This window comes from Amia ocellicauda, chromosome 19 (genome assembly GCF_036373705.1).
Source record: "Amia ocellicauda isolate fAmiCal2 chromosome 19, fAmiCal2.hap1, whole genome shotgun sequence".
NCBI classification, from domain to species: Eukaryota; Metazoa; Chordata; class Actinopteri; order Amiiformes; family Amiidae; genus Amia; species Amia ocellicauda.
Window position 1 is genome coordinate 15,855,380 of NC_089868.1, and position 16,095 is coordinate 15,871,474.

General features: G+C 37.2%; 2 protein-coding genes across 2 annotated transcripts in view; one reads left to right on the forward strand and one right to left on the reverse strand.

Annotated features, from left to right (window-relative positions):
* The window catches only part of ak5 (adenylate kinase 5), a 50,596-nt gene extending 45,048 nt beyond the window's left edge, over positions 1-5,548 (reverse strand). Inside the window, exons 1-3 of the mRNA XM_066692543.1 lie at positions 5,035-5,548; positions 2,091-2,277; positions 1,300-1,467 (exon numbers count right to left, since the gene is read on the reverse strand). Coding sequence (XP_066548640.1) covers positions 1,300-1,467; positions 2,091-2,277; positions 5,035-5,094 — 415 coding nt within the window. The 5' untranslated portion in view covers positions 5,095-5,548. The remainder of the gene's footprint in view (positions 1-1,299; positions 1,468-2,090; positions 2,278-5,034) is intronic.
* A 3,134-nt stretch (positions 5,549-8,682) lies between these two features.
* The window catches only part of pigk (phosphatidylinositol glycan anchor biosynthesis, class K), a 31,771-nt gene continuing 24,358 nt past the window's right edge, over positions 8,683-16,095 (forward strand). The window contains exons 1-6 of the mRNA XM_066692028.1: positions 8,683-8,819; positions 9,650-9,703; positions 12,317-12,408; positions 14,071-14,206; positions 14,497-14,608; positions 14,699-14,795. Coding sequence (XP_066548125.1) covers positions 8,721-8,819; positions 9,650-9,703; positions 12,317-12,408; positions 14,071-14,206; positions 14,497-14,608; positions 14,699-14,795 — 590 coding nt within the window. The 5' untranslated portion in view covers positions 8,683-8,720. The remainder of the gene's footprint in view (positions 8,820-9,649; positions 9,704-12,316; positions 12,409-14,070; positions 14,207-14,496; positions 14,609-14,698; positions 14,796-16,095) is intronic.

Consider the following 16,095-nt stretch of genomic DNA (forward strand, 5'->3'; position numbering starts at 1 on the left):
ACATCACTGGGTAAATGCAATGTGTTTCAAAAAGTGATACACCAATACAAAATATTTTTAGGAAATCCACTGAAGACCTTAGCTTAGGACCTTAGCTTAGGATGTTTGCTGTGTTTTATTAGGCTTAGGTTACATCTTCAGAGATGATGTATGGAAACAGGGGGCAGTATTTTTACCCTGTGTGCAAATTTACTCGAAGTACAAATCACCCAGACCCCTTGAGAGAAGTGCTGTGAGAGATCTCTAGAGGGTGGATATAACTCTGGTTTAACGGCAACTCCCAGGAGAAGAGTGATGGATCCCCCATGGAGACACTGACAGATTTCTACAGCACATGGACTATATTTTATTATTATTATTATAAACAGGGGTAAATGTGATGCTTCTTCGAACTAAAACAACTCCTTATTTATCTAGAGACAGCTCATATTTATAGTCACACGTTTCCTCTGTCGACATTACGATTAACTACAGCAATCAAGCAAGGCTGAAGCAAAGTCAAAAATTCAACCTTTAATTTGCTAACAAACATGATATTGTATTTTCCATTTAAACCCCACAGATTTGCAAACCACTTAAATATGATAGACTCCCACAGCATATATCCACCTTTATTATGTCCAACCCTATCTGTAAGTGAAGAACAGAAGGATTACATGCTTAAATGAAAGAAAACTCACTGCACAGCACACACTGTGTCCTTCAGTAACATTTTATTATTTAATTGCAATCTAATTAAATTATCCCTTGCTGTTTGATTAATACCTCGTTCACTGATCATTCTTTCTCTGTTAGTGATAGGTTTATGTTAAAATTACAACAATTACGTAACCCTATACTTTTAAGCTTTTGACCTGTCAGAAACTAATTACAGGAAAGGAAAAATAAATGTCACATTTAACAGTCAGACTGAGGTGTAACTACAATGACTTTAATAAAATAGTTACATTTGATTAAACCATTAAACCATTATACTTGTTACCCTATTGTATACTGCGGATACTTATAATTATTTGATTTTAATTTGTGAGTGATATAAGCTATAAAAGAGAGATATAAAAGAAAATATAGCTTATCTTCTATTATGTTGCATAATGTCCGACACATACATGAATTCAACCACTTTAATTTTATGTATGAATTATGTGTTACAACATAACACTACATTAATCTACTCATACATTAAGATAAATGATTACCCCCTCTCACCTAATAAACAGCAAGCTTTGTAATACATAAATCTGGGAACACAAGACAATGACAGTCTTGATGAAAAAGTATTTGTTTTAATTAGCTCACCGATAACAAGGATAATCTTGGGCCGCGGCCTTGTTGGATCGAATACTTCATACTCTTCAATGAGCTCAGCTGTCTCGGACAAGTCGGTGTCGCTTTCGATTGAGAACTGGTGTATCGGGGGCAGCCGGTCATAGCGCCGGTACGGGAAATTGGGGCTGTCGGGCAACACTGGAATGTTTACAGACAAAGAGAAAATTAATAATATTTAAAAAACACCAATCCACATCTGATACAGGCTCTGTAAAGCACTAATCTGAAAATCCTCTTCTGTCATGTATCCATTACACTTTCTAAAACAAAATGTAATTAAACCTGCTCTCTGTGACAGCAAATAGTTGATTATGACCAGGGCTGCTATCTCTCAGCCTTTTGGCAGAAGCTGTCTGTTATGATGTTGACAAAATAAAAGCACACCAATAATTTTTCGACCGTGCGCCTGAAAAGGAAGAGTTTGTTTTGGTTTGCTCTTTTATCTTTTCCCATTTCAACCACAGATATTTATTCAGATGTGCTCTGAATACAGACTCTCACCGACACGGATGAATAATGTAGGGGAACAAAACATTTAAATCAAAAATCCTGACCCTGCTCAAGATTATTAACTGGTGCTTGAGAAACACAAAGCATGGCAGTGCTCTCTCTCTGATTTGTATCAAAGTTTGCTTTAACGAGAGATACTTGGGCTTCGAGAGTGGAAGTGGTATTAATGTATTTGAACCCAAATCGTTTTCTTGATTACTCTCTGCAAGTAAATGTAGTAGGCTGTGAATCTGAACTGTACAGATGCTTACCGTTTCTGAAGAAAGACCGCCTGGACTGTCCGCCGTTGAGTGGAGGCAGAGATTTCTTTTCTTGGCCCACAAATGTGTCCCACCTGACCTTCTCAGGGCCTCCAAGCTCCTTGACCTTCTTTAGGCAACCTTCTAAGTAATCCACAGGGTCATCTGGCCGATAGTACATCAAGCCAGTCAGCAGACTCTGGAATATCACAATATTTGGCAACACTTTATTGTAAGTTAGCCATCTATAATCATATTGTAACAATGTCTCCAGTACCTTCAGTTTATTCATTGGTTACATTTCACTTAAATAAAACAATGTCAGCATGTTTGTCGGTGTGTAAGGCCAAAATTAGTTTGAATAGGAGTTATTCACAATCTTATCCAGCCATTAATTAAACTATTTTCTTTATGTCCTCTATATTTCTGTACTGTCCTGGTTACAGAAATATTCCACCTTAAGTTTATTGTTGCTGCAATTTTGAACAAATACATTTCTGTTCAGTCTGCCCTCGACCTTCTCAATAAACTGTTGCTTAACCCTCTCTAAATAACACTTAACAGTTTAGCAGTTAAACTGGGAAGCTACCTCCAGTGTCATAATAAAATCCATAAACAGTTTTTCCAGGCTGGCCTGCCTAACTCCCTGGCATTAGTCACACTCACACTTTGTCTCATGTCCCACTCGCCTTGGCAAGCTGGTCCTACAGGCAAGCCAAAGTTCGGATAACAAAATAAACCTCCAACATGATATCGGCAGTTTATAAAATGTACACCTGTTATTTTCTTTCTCACTTGTTATGTGTTCTGTAATGTACCCTTTAAATTAGTCTGTGGTTACTGTGGTTTTTACTGCATAAACACCCATTAGTCATAGGAACAAGCTAATCTGACCAAAATAGTTCTCATCAGTGTCTTGTAAAGGTAACAAAATCATAATATTTCCTATTTAAGGTATTTTTTTCTTAATAATGGTTTGGCAAAGGTTTTGTACTTGTCATTAAGAAATACATTCTGTTTATCTAACTAAACTCTTAGCATTAACATTTGGTTTGCTTAGGCTGAACAGTTCGTATTATGATAACAATGAACTATTCTTAACTCTGATCCATTTAGGATGTGAACCACAAAGTGTTTTTTAGTCTTACGGAAACACCAGGTCTTAATCTGTTTATTCAAGAAAAACACAATTGTTTTGGAATTGGAAAGTGTTACTCCCTTCCCTTAAGGAAAGTATCTGAAATATCTGTACTTGGTTACTTGAGGACAATATCTGTGTTATTGTTCTTTTTGCTAGAAATAATTCTGGTGGCTTTGTAGTACTGTCTAGAAATCAGTTCCCCTGGGACAGAGTATTTATCTAAACCAATACACTATCTCTTGAATAAATAAACCTCAAGTCTCCAAATAGTCTGTCTAATCAAAAGACTATCGGAGGGTTGAGGAGTCACAGATTCAGTAATGTGGAATCCATTTCTTCAGTAGTAGTTAAAAGTAGTATTTCACTTCAAAGGATGTCGAAAAAAATCTGCAGTGACATTTATATCTACCTGTCAAAATTAAACGTACTTACATGTGATATCATTGAAGTATGTAAAGATTAGTTAAGGTTTTCAGATGAAAGTCTTATTACCAGACAGGAATGTGAGAACAGTGTTATTTAATTAGAATGTTCCATGTTAATCGAAGCGTGTGAATTTCTCAGTTAAAATAAAAATATGGCCAATAACAGAATTAAAATATTCAGTGCTCAATAAAACCAGGAAAGCAAAGCATACTTAGAGTATGAATAAATGAAACATATGTCTTATAGTGAGAAGAGATATTCATACAAATTGCTGCTTGCTCACGAGATTACTTCAGAAATGATAGTCAGTAAAGCCAAGGTTAATAAACAAGAGATTTGTGGGCAATAAAACCAATTTTCACCAAATTATAAAAAGATCACTAATATAAACATTAGGCCTTAAGAGAATTTAAGTCATAACACCAGTACAAAAGGTCAAGATCATATTTCACTGAGTCGCAGCAACAATTACAGTATATTGTTTCAGTAGTTATTGATTACTTTCAAGGAGTAGGTGCTCTTAAATCTGTCACTGAAAAGCAAAAGCCATAGTTTCATGCATGCTATTCTGCAAGGGATCGCACTTTAACATTGTAAAATAATAATAATAATAATAATAATAATAATAATAATAATAATAATAATAATAATAATAATGCAATTAGATTAATACATTTTGGGATTACACCAATTCAGACGCATGTATTGATTTATATTCAATAACTCAAGTGAATTATAAAGCTACAAGGAGCTGTAAAAAGTTACTAGGTGTAAAACCTACAAAGTGCACCACTGCTTTTTAAAAAGTTAAATAGAGTATAATGCAATAATAATAAGAAAATACATTATGATGCATGTCATTTTATGTATTCTGAGATGCACAGATAATGAAGTGGACTTGTTTGCTGCATGATTACGTTTCGATTTGCCATCCTATGTGCAATATTTTAATGTGAGACGCAGGCACAGTATGAGTACCAATATGTGCAATTTAAATAGAAGAAGAAGAAGAAGAAGAATAAGAATCGTTATCATCATCATCATCATCAATTATTTTTCATTTTAGAACAAAGTTACAGGTTAGTGCAGGTTATTACCAACTTTGCATTTTTGAAAATCAGTTAAAATAGATTTAATCCCAATAGATTTAATAAGTTGTGTGATGGACGAACTGATCAAATTGCTAAAGCTAACCTGTACTTCGCCTCCGTTTTTGAGCGCTTTCATTTGACACCCCTGCATAAGATCACAGAAAATCGCATCGTTGATCTACATTGTGAGTAGATCTCAACTGATCCCATCCTCACCCTTAATGAGAAGCACTGGGCTATCGTGCACATATGCGATGATCAATGTCATGGAAAGCCCAGGTATGCATGCTCGGCTCACCTCAAACAGCTGGGGGATCTCTCGTCTGGCGAGGTATTCCTTGGCTTCGCTGGTATTCATCCCTTTCGCGATCAGAAACCAAAATATAGATTACACACAGTCCCTTTTTAAAGCTTTCTCCTGATGAAACGTTACTCCGCGATCTGGCTCATGCAATGGAAAGCACTCGGCTCTATATATGCAGGCACTCAAACCCTCCGTGCATTTTCCTGGTGGGTGAAAAACGAGAGATCTCCAAAAAGGCAATTGCTTTCTCCCCGGCGGTGAGCTGGAGCCTATTGATGTGTGTGTGACATGCTGCCTGTGTTTTTACCCAGCCCCTAGTTTCTGTCATAGAGCTAAAGAATAGGCTGAACCGACGCCAGGGTTTAAATGCACATCCTCCGTGTCACGAACAGATGAATAGACCGCTACCATCTCAAGACACATAATGACTAATGTACAGCACCTTGATCTCTCCCTTGATAACGCATGACAGCTGAGCAATATAGAAACTGCACAATAAGAATAACTCAGGCCATTATGCATGCACATACAGTGGAGGAACAGAGCCAGCATGTCATTACCACAGCCTTTAGCTGAGATGATTGATTTCTGTCCACAAACCTTGCATCTTATTTCATTAGTGGATGTTCACAATTTGCCTACACGTGTTTTAAAATGCAAAAATGTTATTGGTAATAAACAGGAGTGGTATGTTTTGATACACAGACAACAGCATGGAGTACATACAGATTTAATTTAATTTAATTTAATTAGTCATGTTATGCAATTAATTTGAAGGACATAAGTTCAATATATAAAATAAAGCGTGCTTGCATATGAATGAATGCTAATTGCAGTATTTGAAAAAGAGTATCGATTATATAATGTGTGTGTGTGATATGGTAAACAGAATTAAAGTTGTATGAATATACATGTTAATATTAATACGGCATGATATATGTATATTTAATATTTAGTGCATAGTTGGGTCATTTTCAACAAATGCACGGTTACATTTGGGCTTATCCTTAGCATCTCCCAGTGTCGGGCAGGTGGCTCTCTGCCTCTCTCTGCTGGTCAGGCAACAGAAACAGTTACAACAGCTGGAAAACTAACCTTCTTCTCCATCCCTGTATTCTGCAAAAGTAATAACTCGGTCATGTATAGCTCACTGATATCCTGTAACAAACGAACTGCTTTATTAATTAATTGATTCATTAATTAACTGAAGGCTAATTGTAATTCTGACAGCTATCAACAGGCTCTGAAACTCAACAGCACTTTTCTACCCAAATTGAAATCATGACATGTATTAATTGCGTTAGGTAAGCCAGACTATACACCACACACCATACATTTCACATTTCTTTTTGTTAATTTGCATCATGTACAATATGATCGTCTATGTACAGAAAATCAGATTATTTGTCTTTATATAGTAGACTACTCAGAGTAGCGGGCAACTAGCAGCAACATTGAGCAACACTAAGAGCGCTACTACTTCTAGTATGCAAAACGGACACCTCCCTGTCATTCTCGCCACTGCCCGATCAGCCATAACATTATGAGCACTGACAGGTGAAGTGAATAACACTGATCATCTCGTTATCATGTCACCTGTCAGTGGGTGGGATATATTAGGCAGCAAGTGAACATTTTGTCCTCAAAGTTGATGTGTTAGAAGCAGGAAAAATGGGCAGCGTAAGGATCTGAGCGACTTTGACAAGGGCCACATTGTGACGGCTAGACGACTGGGTCAGAGCATCTCCAAAACTGCAGCTCTTGTGGGGTGTTCCCGGTCTGCAGTGGTCAGTACCTATCAAAAGTGGTCCAAGGAAGGAAAAGCGGTGAAGCGGCGACAGGGTCTAGCGTCTTGGTGCCAGATACCACAGCACACCTTCAGAGGTCTAGTGGAGTCCATGCCTCGACGGGTCAGGGCTGTTTTGGCGGCAAAAGGGGGACCTACACAATATTAGGCAGGTGGTCATAATGTTATGGCTGATTGGTGTATATGTGTGTGATTCCCCAAAAAAGAAAGGATTGTGCACCACTCCTAAAAGAACCACATTAAGGGTTTGTTGCCATTTGAACAAGCAACTCATTAATTAAAAAACTCACAGAAAATATCACCTGACCACTCTGGAGAATCCACCGCCCATGAGATTGCTTTCTTCGGCACTGTAAAAAGACCTTCACAAGCCTCTAAAAAGCTCCTTTACCCTGAACAGACACAATAGATGGGAACAAAAGGTCGGAGGTCACAGGCTCCCTCAATTGGACACCCTGCAGTTGCAATGAATGAGGACGGGCCCTGGCCTTGAAATAAGATGTTGTGCACATTTGCATCAATATTTCATGTATCAAACTTTGAAACTCATCCAAGAATTATGGAGGGACAAAAACATCTATTCGTCCTTCTACTGGGTACTGGGTCTTGCAACTTGACTTACGATCCCAAGTCCAATTACAGTAACACCTTTTTAATGCTGTTATATAAAAAAAATAAAACCTGAATGTGGTTTTCGTCAAGTGATACATATATTAAATATGTAGTGTTATTGTATTGGGGCAAGTATAGTATGGTTTAGCTGATAGCTGTTATTGGCCTAAAATAGATATGGATTTACCATTAGACTAACATTTTCCTGTTACAGAGATGTATAGACATGTAATTCTTTATTTCTGAAATAACTTGCACAAGGAAATGTTAATGAATGTTTGAATGTGTTGCTCTTTGTGACTGTGTCGGAGTCTCCCTCCAGTGCTGCTCCCAGGTTGTTGTGCATCAGAAGCAAATGCACTGAGTCAAGCGGACGTTGTGCCTTTTCTACCCCCGTGTGGTAATTTGTAGCCTTTTTTAAATGTGTCAATTGCCTTTTTGTGCCTGTAGTTGAAATAAAGTGTTGAAATTTAAAGTGATACTGCTCCCTTGTGGCAATTTGTAAAACGTTCTCCAAGTAATATTCTTAAATAGGATTGAATCTAGTTTAATTACACTACTGTGTGAGCATTTTAAGTTGTCATCTTTTATTATTATTTTTATTCTTGATACATATGGCCTACTTCACTCTGCAGATCTGTTATATTTTCACATTTTCATGTTTAGTCATTTAGTGGCATTTATTGCAGTCACTCTTGTATCCTAAATACAAATACAACTAATTTTCCTAATGCATAGTTTAAATAAAAAAGTTTAAAGTTATGAGCATTACAAAGAGATTTGCAATACTTCATGAAAGTTTAGATGAATAGAAATTATGGCAAAATGCAACTTACCCATTCAGCTGAGGTTTTACACAAATGTAGCCATCTGATTATAAAAGTATTTAGAAATGTGCATTTTCTATATTAAATAGAAATATAATTACTATATGAAAATATACTGTATATAAGGTCAAGAGTAACCATGCTATGTAATTAAAAATACCAATTTATTCATTAAATTGAGCCGGAGAACATCTGTAATGCCAATAATGTTCAATTTAAGCAACCCTACAAATGTATTGAGTTGCTGCATGTAAATTATTATATAATCATAATATATTTTAGTACGTTTTTTTTACCCAAATGACTTAAATATGCTATGTTTTCGCAGTGATACAAAGTTTAAAGGCACTGAGGGACATTGAGTAAAAAATCCGCACGGACGTTATTCTGCAACACACAGGAAATGAACCCACTTCCTGTTATTGCCAGTAAACATGGCGGCGTGCAGGTCCGCAGTGTTGTATCTGTCATTATTAACGTTAGTTTTGTGTTTATTTGGTAGCCTGGGCCCTGTGGCCACTGACTCGGTTGAGGTAAGTGTTTTTTTGTTGTTTGATTTTTTTAAGAGGAGTCACAGATGTTAAAAGAAATATTAGCCTGATCATCACATCAATGCATTGGCCAGGATTGAGTGATCTCCAGCTAATGTAAACGGCTAATGTAATCTACTTTAAAAAATGTACTTGCTTAACGTAATGCTTGTATTTATAGTTCATGATTTGAATTGAAATAGTCCACAATCAGACACTTTCTTTAGCATTAATAATGTGATGCTATGTTTTACTTGGTCATCTGAATATTTTAAAATTATTTGTGTTCTATTCTAATTCTCAAATTAAACCTCGACATTGCATTGGTAAAAATGACTTCCGTGGACATTATTTTAATCTCTAATCATAGTATAAATTAGGTAATGGTAATATACGTTTTGTTCATACATTTTCTTTGCACTTTTTGAATTGTTGATCTAATGCAGCATTTTCAGTACAATGTATGCTAATCTAACCCTGTTTTCCTTTGGCATTAGTTCCATAAAATATGAATTTAGATAATATTATGATGAACTAATTTGTCAAGTAGTGAAGTTGTAGCTTTTGAAACCTAACTATGCAGTAATATATGGATACTTAGTTTAAATTATTATTCTAGCTCTTCCCAAATGTGTTAATTGTGTTGCTTTGTTCATAATACATTAGAAGTCAATATTATATTTTAATGTAAATGTAATCTACATGTATTGATGTAGGCTCTATCTGTGATTTATAATCAAGTGTTTTTGCTTTTTTCAAATAGTTTCTATTTTATTAAAATAATCGATTCCAGTTAGTTATTGTTGGTCTTCACTATGCTTTTGTTATTGTAGGCAAAGGCAAGTCAGTTTTTTAGAAGTGGACATACCAACAACTGGGCAGTTTTGGTGGGTATTTCACACAAGGACAATCACTGTTTTCCAGCCCTGTGTGTGTCTTCCTTTAGGTGTGGTTTGTGACATTGTGTGATTTAAAAGTGCTTTACAGTGACACCTACTGTAGTGTAGCAAATATTACATGATTTCAGTAAATTTGGTTATTCTCCAAGAGGAAAGGAAAACAAGAAAATAATTATATATATATGCTGGTGTATGTATGTATGCGCACGTGTGTGTGTATATACACACATACATACATACACCAACATATATATATAATGATTTTCTTGTTTTCCTTTGAGAATGTAGACCTTCTGCTACAGCCAAATATTTCAAATTTTGACTCGTCAGTCCAGAGCACCTGCTGCCATTTTTCTGCTCCCCAGTTCCTGTGTAGACTTTCTATAGGCACTGTGTGTGTGTGTGTGTGTGCTTGTGTGTGTGTGCGCGCGCCTATAGAAAGTCTACACATGCTTGAACTTTTTTCACATTTTGTTGTCAGTGCAGACGCACCATACTACATACTGTTAACAGGAAAATAGTTTTTATTGTGAAGAAAATTATACAGTACTGTGCAAAAGTTTTAGGCAGGTGTGAAAAAATGATGTATAGTAAGAATGTTTTCAAAAATGGACACGTTAATAGATTATATTTATCAATTAACAAAATGCAAAGTGAGTGAGCAGAAGAAAAATCTACATCAAATCCATATTTGGTGTGACCACCCTTTTCCTTCAAAACAGCATAAATTCTTCTAGGTACACTTGCACACAGTTTTTGAAGGAACTCGGCAGGTAGGTTGGCCCAAACATCTTGGAGAACTAACCGCAGTTCTTCTGTGGATTTAGGCAGCCTCAGTTGCTTCTCTCTCTTCATGTAATCCCAGACAGACTCGATGATGTTGAGATCAGGGCTCTGTGGGGGCCATACCATCACTTCCAGGACTCCTTGTTCTTCTTTACGCCAAAGATAGTTTTTAATGACTTTCTCTGTATGTTTGGGGTCGTTGTCATGCTGCAGAATAAATTTGGGGCCAATCAGATGCCTCCCTGATGGTATTGCATGATGGATAAGTATCTGCCTGTACTTCTCAGCATTGAGGAGACCATTCATTCTGACCAAATCCCCAACTCCATTTGCAGAAATGCAGCCCCAAACTTGCAAGGAACCTCCACCATGCTTCACTGTTGCCTGCAGACACTCATTCATGTACCGCTCTCCAGCCCTCCGGCGAACAAACTGCCTTCTTCTACAGCCAGATAATTCAAACCTTCTGGTTATGAGTCCAGAGCCCTAACCACTACTCCACAGTGCTGCCTCACCTTGTTAGCTGAGTTAGGCTGTTCCTCACCCAGTTTTATTCCTCCTACACAGCTGTTTCTGATTCAGTTAATGATTGTGTTTCAACCCACATATTGAATTGATGATCATTAGCACCTGTTTGGTATAATTGTTTAATCACACACCTGACTATAGGAATACAAAATCCCTGACTTTGTGCAAGTGTACCTAGAAGAATTGATGCTGTTTTGAAGGCAAAGGGTGGTCACACCAAATATGGATTTGATGTAGATTTTCACTCACTTTGCATTTAGTTAATTGATAAATATAATCTATTAACATGTCTATTTTTGAAAGCATTCTTACTTTACAGCATTTTTTCACACCTGCCTAAAACTTTTGCACATTACTGTATATTTAAAAATACAAAACTGATCTATCATAATTGGATAAGTCTCCACACCCAAGTATGAATCTGTTGGTATAGGTCTACCAACTTTGTACACCTAGATTTGGTAATATTTTACCATCCACCTTTACAAAACTGTTCAAGCTTTGTCAAGTTCCTTGGGGAGTGTTGATGTACAGCAATCTTGTTCAGTCATGACAATTTTGGATTGTCTGCAGTATGGCTTTGACTGTGTGCTTCAGGTCATTGTCATGTTGAAAATTGAATTTCCATCCCAGTTTCAGCTTTCTTGCACAGGCAGTAGATTTTCCTCAAGGACAATTCTATACTTTGCTCCAGTCATTTTTCCTTCTATCCTGACAAGTGATCCAGTCCCTGCCAATGAGAAACATCTCCATAACCTGGAGACCAGCATGCTTACAGTAGGGATGGTGTTCTTTGGATGATGTGCTGTGTTGGGTTTGCACCAAGCATAACACTTTGCATTTTGCCAAATTTTATTTTTGTCAGACCACACTCTTGACCCATTTTGCCCCACATTGAAAGTGTGGACAGATTGTGTAAATTATGGGATACAAATCCAATTTCAATGCATTACAATGTCAGGTTGTAACACAGAATGTGAAAAAATCCAAGGTGGGTGAATACTTCCTATAGCCACTGTATATGCAATGGTTGCTTGTAATGTACATTGTGATGTAAGTAGCTTCCTTACATAGTTAACCTACAAGATAACATCAGAACTGTACATGTGTAGTTCTAAAACAAAGAGAGTTCTTTGTAATGTAAAAAAAGACTGAGCCACTCTGATAACACATTTTAAAAGTACCATATTGTTTTTCAGTGTGTAGTCGTAAATGTTGGCAAGGTGGAAAGTGAAAGTTTACTTTTGTGGTAATTTTGTAAGTATATTTATTTTTTCTTCTTGAAAGGTGTGTACTTCTAGGTTCTGGTTTAACTATCGCCATGTGGCTAATACACTCTCAGTGTACAGAAGTGTCAAGAGACTTGGGATCCCAGACAGGTATGGTTACCCTATGTGTATTATACAATGTGTAAACATCACTCCATCACCAACACAGGCAGGGTTTATCAGGCACTGTTTTAAAGTATTTATTTAAAATTTAAATCCCTAATATTGCATATTGAAAACAACCTTGCTCTTACTCCCCTCCCCATTTGCCACCACCCCCCAGTTTCCCCGTCCTGCTCTCATTCACAGTCACCCCCAACTATAACTCTGCTGTTATCAGAAAAATGTGAAAATGGTCTTTAGTCTATCATTATTCTGTCTTCGCAACATTGTGCTAAAAGAATGCTTCCCCGCAGACTCAAACGCCTATGGGGGCTGTAAACACTGCACTGAAGGCTAGGCTGCAAAATGACTACATTATATATGGATTGAGTTGTGTTTCTTCAAAAAATATATAAATGTAACTGGTATGGCTAGGGACAATAAGAAAAAGCTTTCAAACGACATACATCTCTCAAAGACATTTTTCCTATATTGGCGTATAAAACGCTTGAGATGTGACTCACATGGGAAGTCAGTTAAACTTCTTCAATCAATATCTGATGTTGATGGATTTCTTTAGAATAGCTCAAGAATTCCCTTCAGATGACGAAGAATGTTCTTTTCCCAATTATTCTGAAAGTTATTTTACTTTCCATAGCAATATTCTCCTCCAGATCAATGACAGTTTGAACACCTTGCCTTGGAAATTGCCCTGCCATACAGTGAGCTCAATATCAACAACAGTGATGGAAGGAAAGACATAACAAATAATTATAACTCCAGACACATGACAAAATTCAAATGTTCATTACAGCTGATCCTGATTCAGGAGACAAAATGACATGCCACGTTAAGACGGGCTTGGCAGTGAAATTTTAATATGAATGTAGCTTGTGTTTGGCAATCTATAGGATGGGAGCAAATCTGTAGTGGCACCAGGAAGTTTCCATCTTTAAACCAACATGCATCATTCATGACATCTCGGCAGCACTAAAGAGAAACTGTCTTTGTTTTTGGAGGGGTTTGTGAGCCATCTACACAATGAATATATGCTTTTTCAGTCCCATCGATACGGAAATATTTATTCACATATACAGAAGGCCCCAAACATAATTAAATTCCTACAGCTATTAAAATATTTATTTTCATGCTGTGACTATAACAGCCTCTGGTTGTTGACGGTCTCCGAACAGATCGGCGGACATTCCCTGAAAGCTGTGTGCAGCTCGGCCGGGGTATGAATTATTAATAAAGAGGTATTAAACTAGTGTCTTCCAACAGTTTAAAGACTGAACACACTGACAGTGAAAATCTGCTTTGTGCTTTTGTGGCAGAAAACGTTACACCTCCCACTATGCTTAGGTAAAGCGTTTTTTCCTGAATACATCAGTTAATTAAAATTGGCCTAAAAGACTATGCTGTCTTCGTTGAATTTCTGTACAAACAAAGGGGGTCTGGTCTGAAAGTGTCTGCTGTCTGAAATTTAATGGCATGTTCACTACCGTTAAAAAAAAGTTCTGTGATAGTAATTAATACATGGAAATAACATATGTCTAACAAAAGGGAGAGAGATGCTTTTTTGATTTGTAATGTAGAACTGTTCTTGAAGGTTTGTTATACATTTCTGCTGTATACTTTACTTTAAGGTTCATTTTGACGTTATTTTTTCAGTCATATCGTTCTGATGCTGGCGGACGATATGGCCTGTAATCACAGAAACCCCAAACCTGCTACTGTGTTCAGCCACAAAAACATGGAGCTCAATGTGTATGGGGATGATGTTGAAGTGGATTACAGAGGGTATGAGGTATGCGACCAAATGTTGGAAACCAAATAATTATATTTACTTCAATAAATCAATAGTAAATGATCAAATTCTGAATTAAAAGCAACAAAATATTACATTTTTGTGCTACTACTAAAGCTTGTAACCGATGGAAATACACCATATTCCTAACACTTAAGTGATACTTGGCAAACATTGAACATTTATGGAGTTGGCAGTGCAGTCTATATATTCTGAAAATTCACTTTGTGTATCTGTGTTGTGTATTACTAACCTGAAGAAAATAAATCTGTTTTCATGCTGCTTTTCAGGTGACTGTGGAGAATTTTCTGCGTGTGTTAACTGGCCGGTTACCACGAAGCACCCCTCGGTCAAAACGGTTACTTTCTGACGACAGAAGTAACATACTGATTTATTTAACCGGTACGCCTGAAACAGGTCTTCACCCAGTCATGGTTTTGTTTGTGTCTTCTCATGCCCTGTAATGTTTAATTCGCAAATATCTCCTTACAGGTCATGGGGGAAATGGTTTCTTAAAATTTCAGGATTCAGAAGAGATCAGCAACGTGGAATTGGCTGATGCTTTTGAACAGATGTGGCAAAAAAGAAGGTGAATGGACTCTGTTGTCCCTTTAGTTTACTAGCATTACCATAAGTATTTGTTGAATCCCATTTTAGGGTTTTCTCCTTGATTCTGTGCTATTTCTGCTTAGATTGCTTTTTGCAGTGTGATTTATTTGCTGTCTGTACGCCTAGTGTTTGAAGACTTATTACAGCGGCTGCATCAATACTGTGCAACTCATTTTAAAGTCAGACAAAACTATGACAGTTCTCCATCGTTTATAGTGCATAACTTGAAGCAGAATATAAGCTTTAAATGAAGACAAAGCAGAATTGTGTATGTGTGTGTTTATGTACACGATTCCCTTTTTTAAACTATAGAAGGTCACATTTTTTGGAACAACTGTGTGTTATTTTCGCTTTTATTCGCCCTCCAATCCAATCATTAAGGTACACGATCTAAAACGGATATTTTGCTGGAGCTTTCGATAAAACGAATGAAATGCCTGTCCCAGTTGGAGCTCTAATGACTGTAATTGCCACAGTGTTCTCCTGTAGGTAGTTATTGGAAAAGGTAATATTTTTGTGGTAAAATAAATCTGACTCGGGGAAGCTGTTTGCAAAGCCCTCGTTTTTTCCTGCTGTGCGGATCGTTCCGAGACACATTAGCCTTCGTGTCACATCCTACACTCCTGAGTGTGTGCGGTTTTCACTGTGAGCCGCAGAGCGCGCCAGACAGCATGGTGGCAGCCTGCATGAAGGCGTTCGCCAGAGTCGTGACATTGGCAGTCATTTGTTCTCATTGAGACGAAGCGCACACTCCCCGGCTCCACTGACAGGGTGTGCTCAGTTGTAATTGCTAAGGCTGTTTTAAGATGCCAGCCTTTTTTTCTTTTTCATTGTCTTTATTTGTTATGATTCCAAAAGATTGTTACACACAATCATGCAAGGAAACAAATGCTCTTTTGGCCACCAAGTTCTTTATAAGACCCTGAGTTATGCTTCAGGCATTATTGGAGAATCTCTAATTTATGATTGACCTGAAAACCCTGCATAAAAGGGAGCTGTATAAATTAAAAATTAATTATCTCTTGTGTATTGCACCCCTGCATCCTTAATGATTGCCCAGATCTGTTTTCAGCTGTTATTCAGGGGCCATTCTGCCAACATTATAGCTTTACTAGCCCCTAACCAGTACCCCCTGCTGCCTTTGCATCCTCTTTGGTTATTCACTACAATAACATTACCGTATAAACTTCAACCCGTTAGTGGATTATCAGTGATGGCCACTCCGGTATACTTTCGGATTATTGTTTAATGAGGCACTTGCCTTCGATTTAATAGAATTT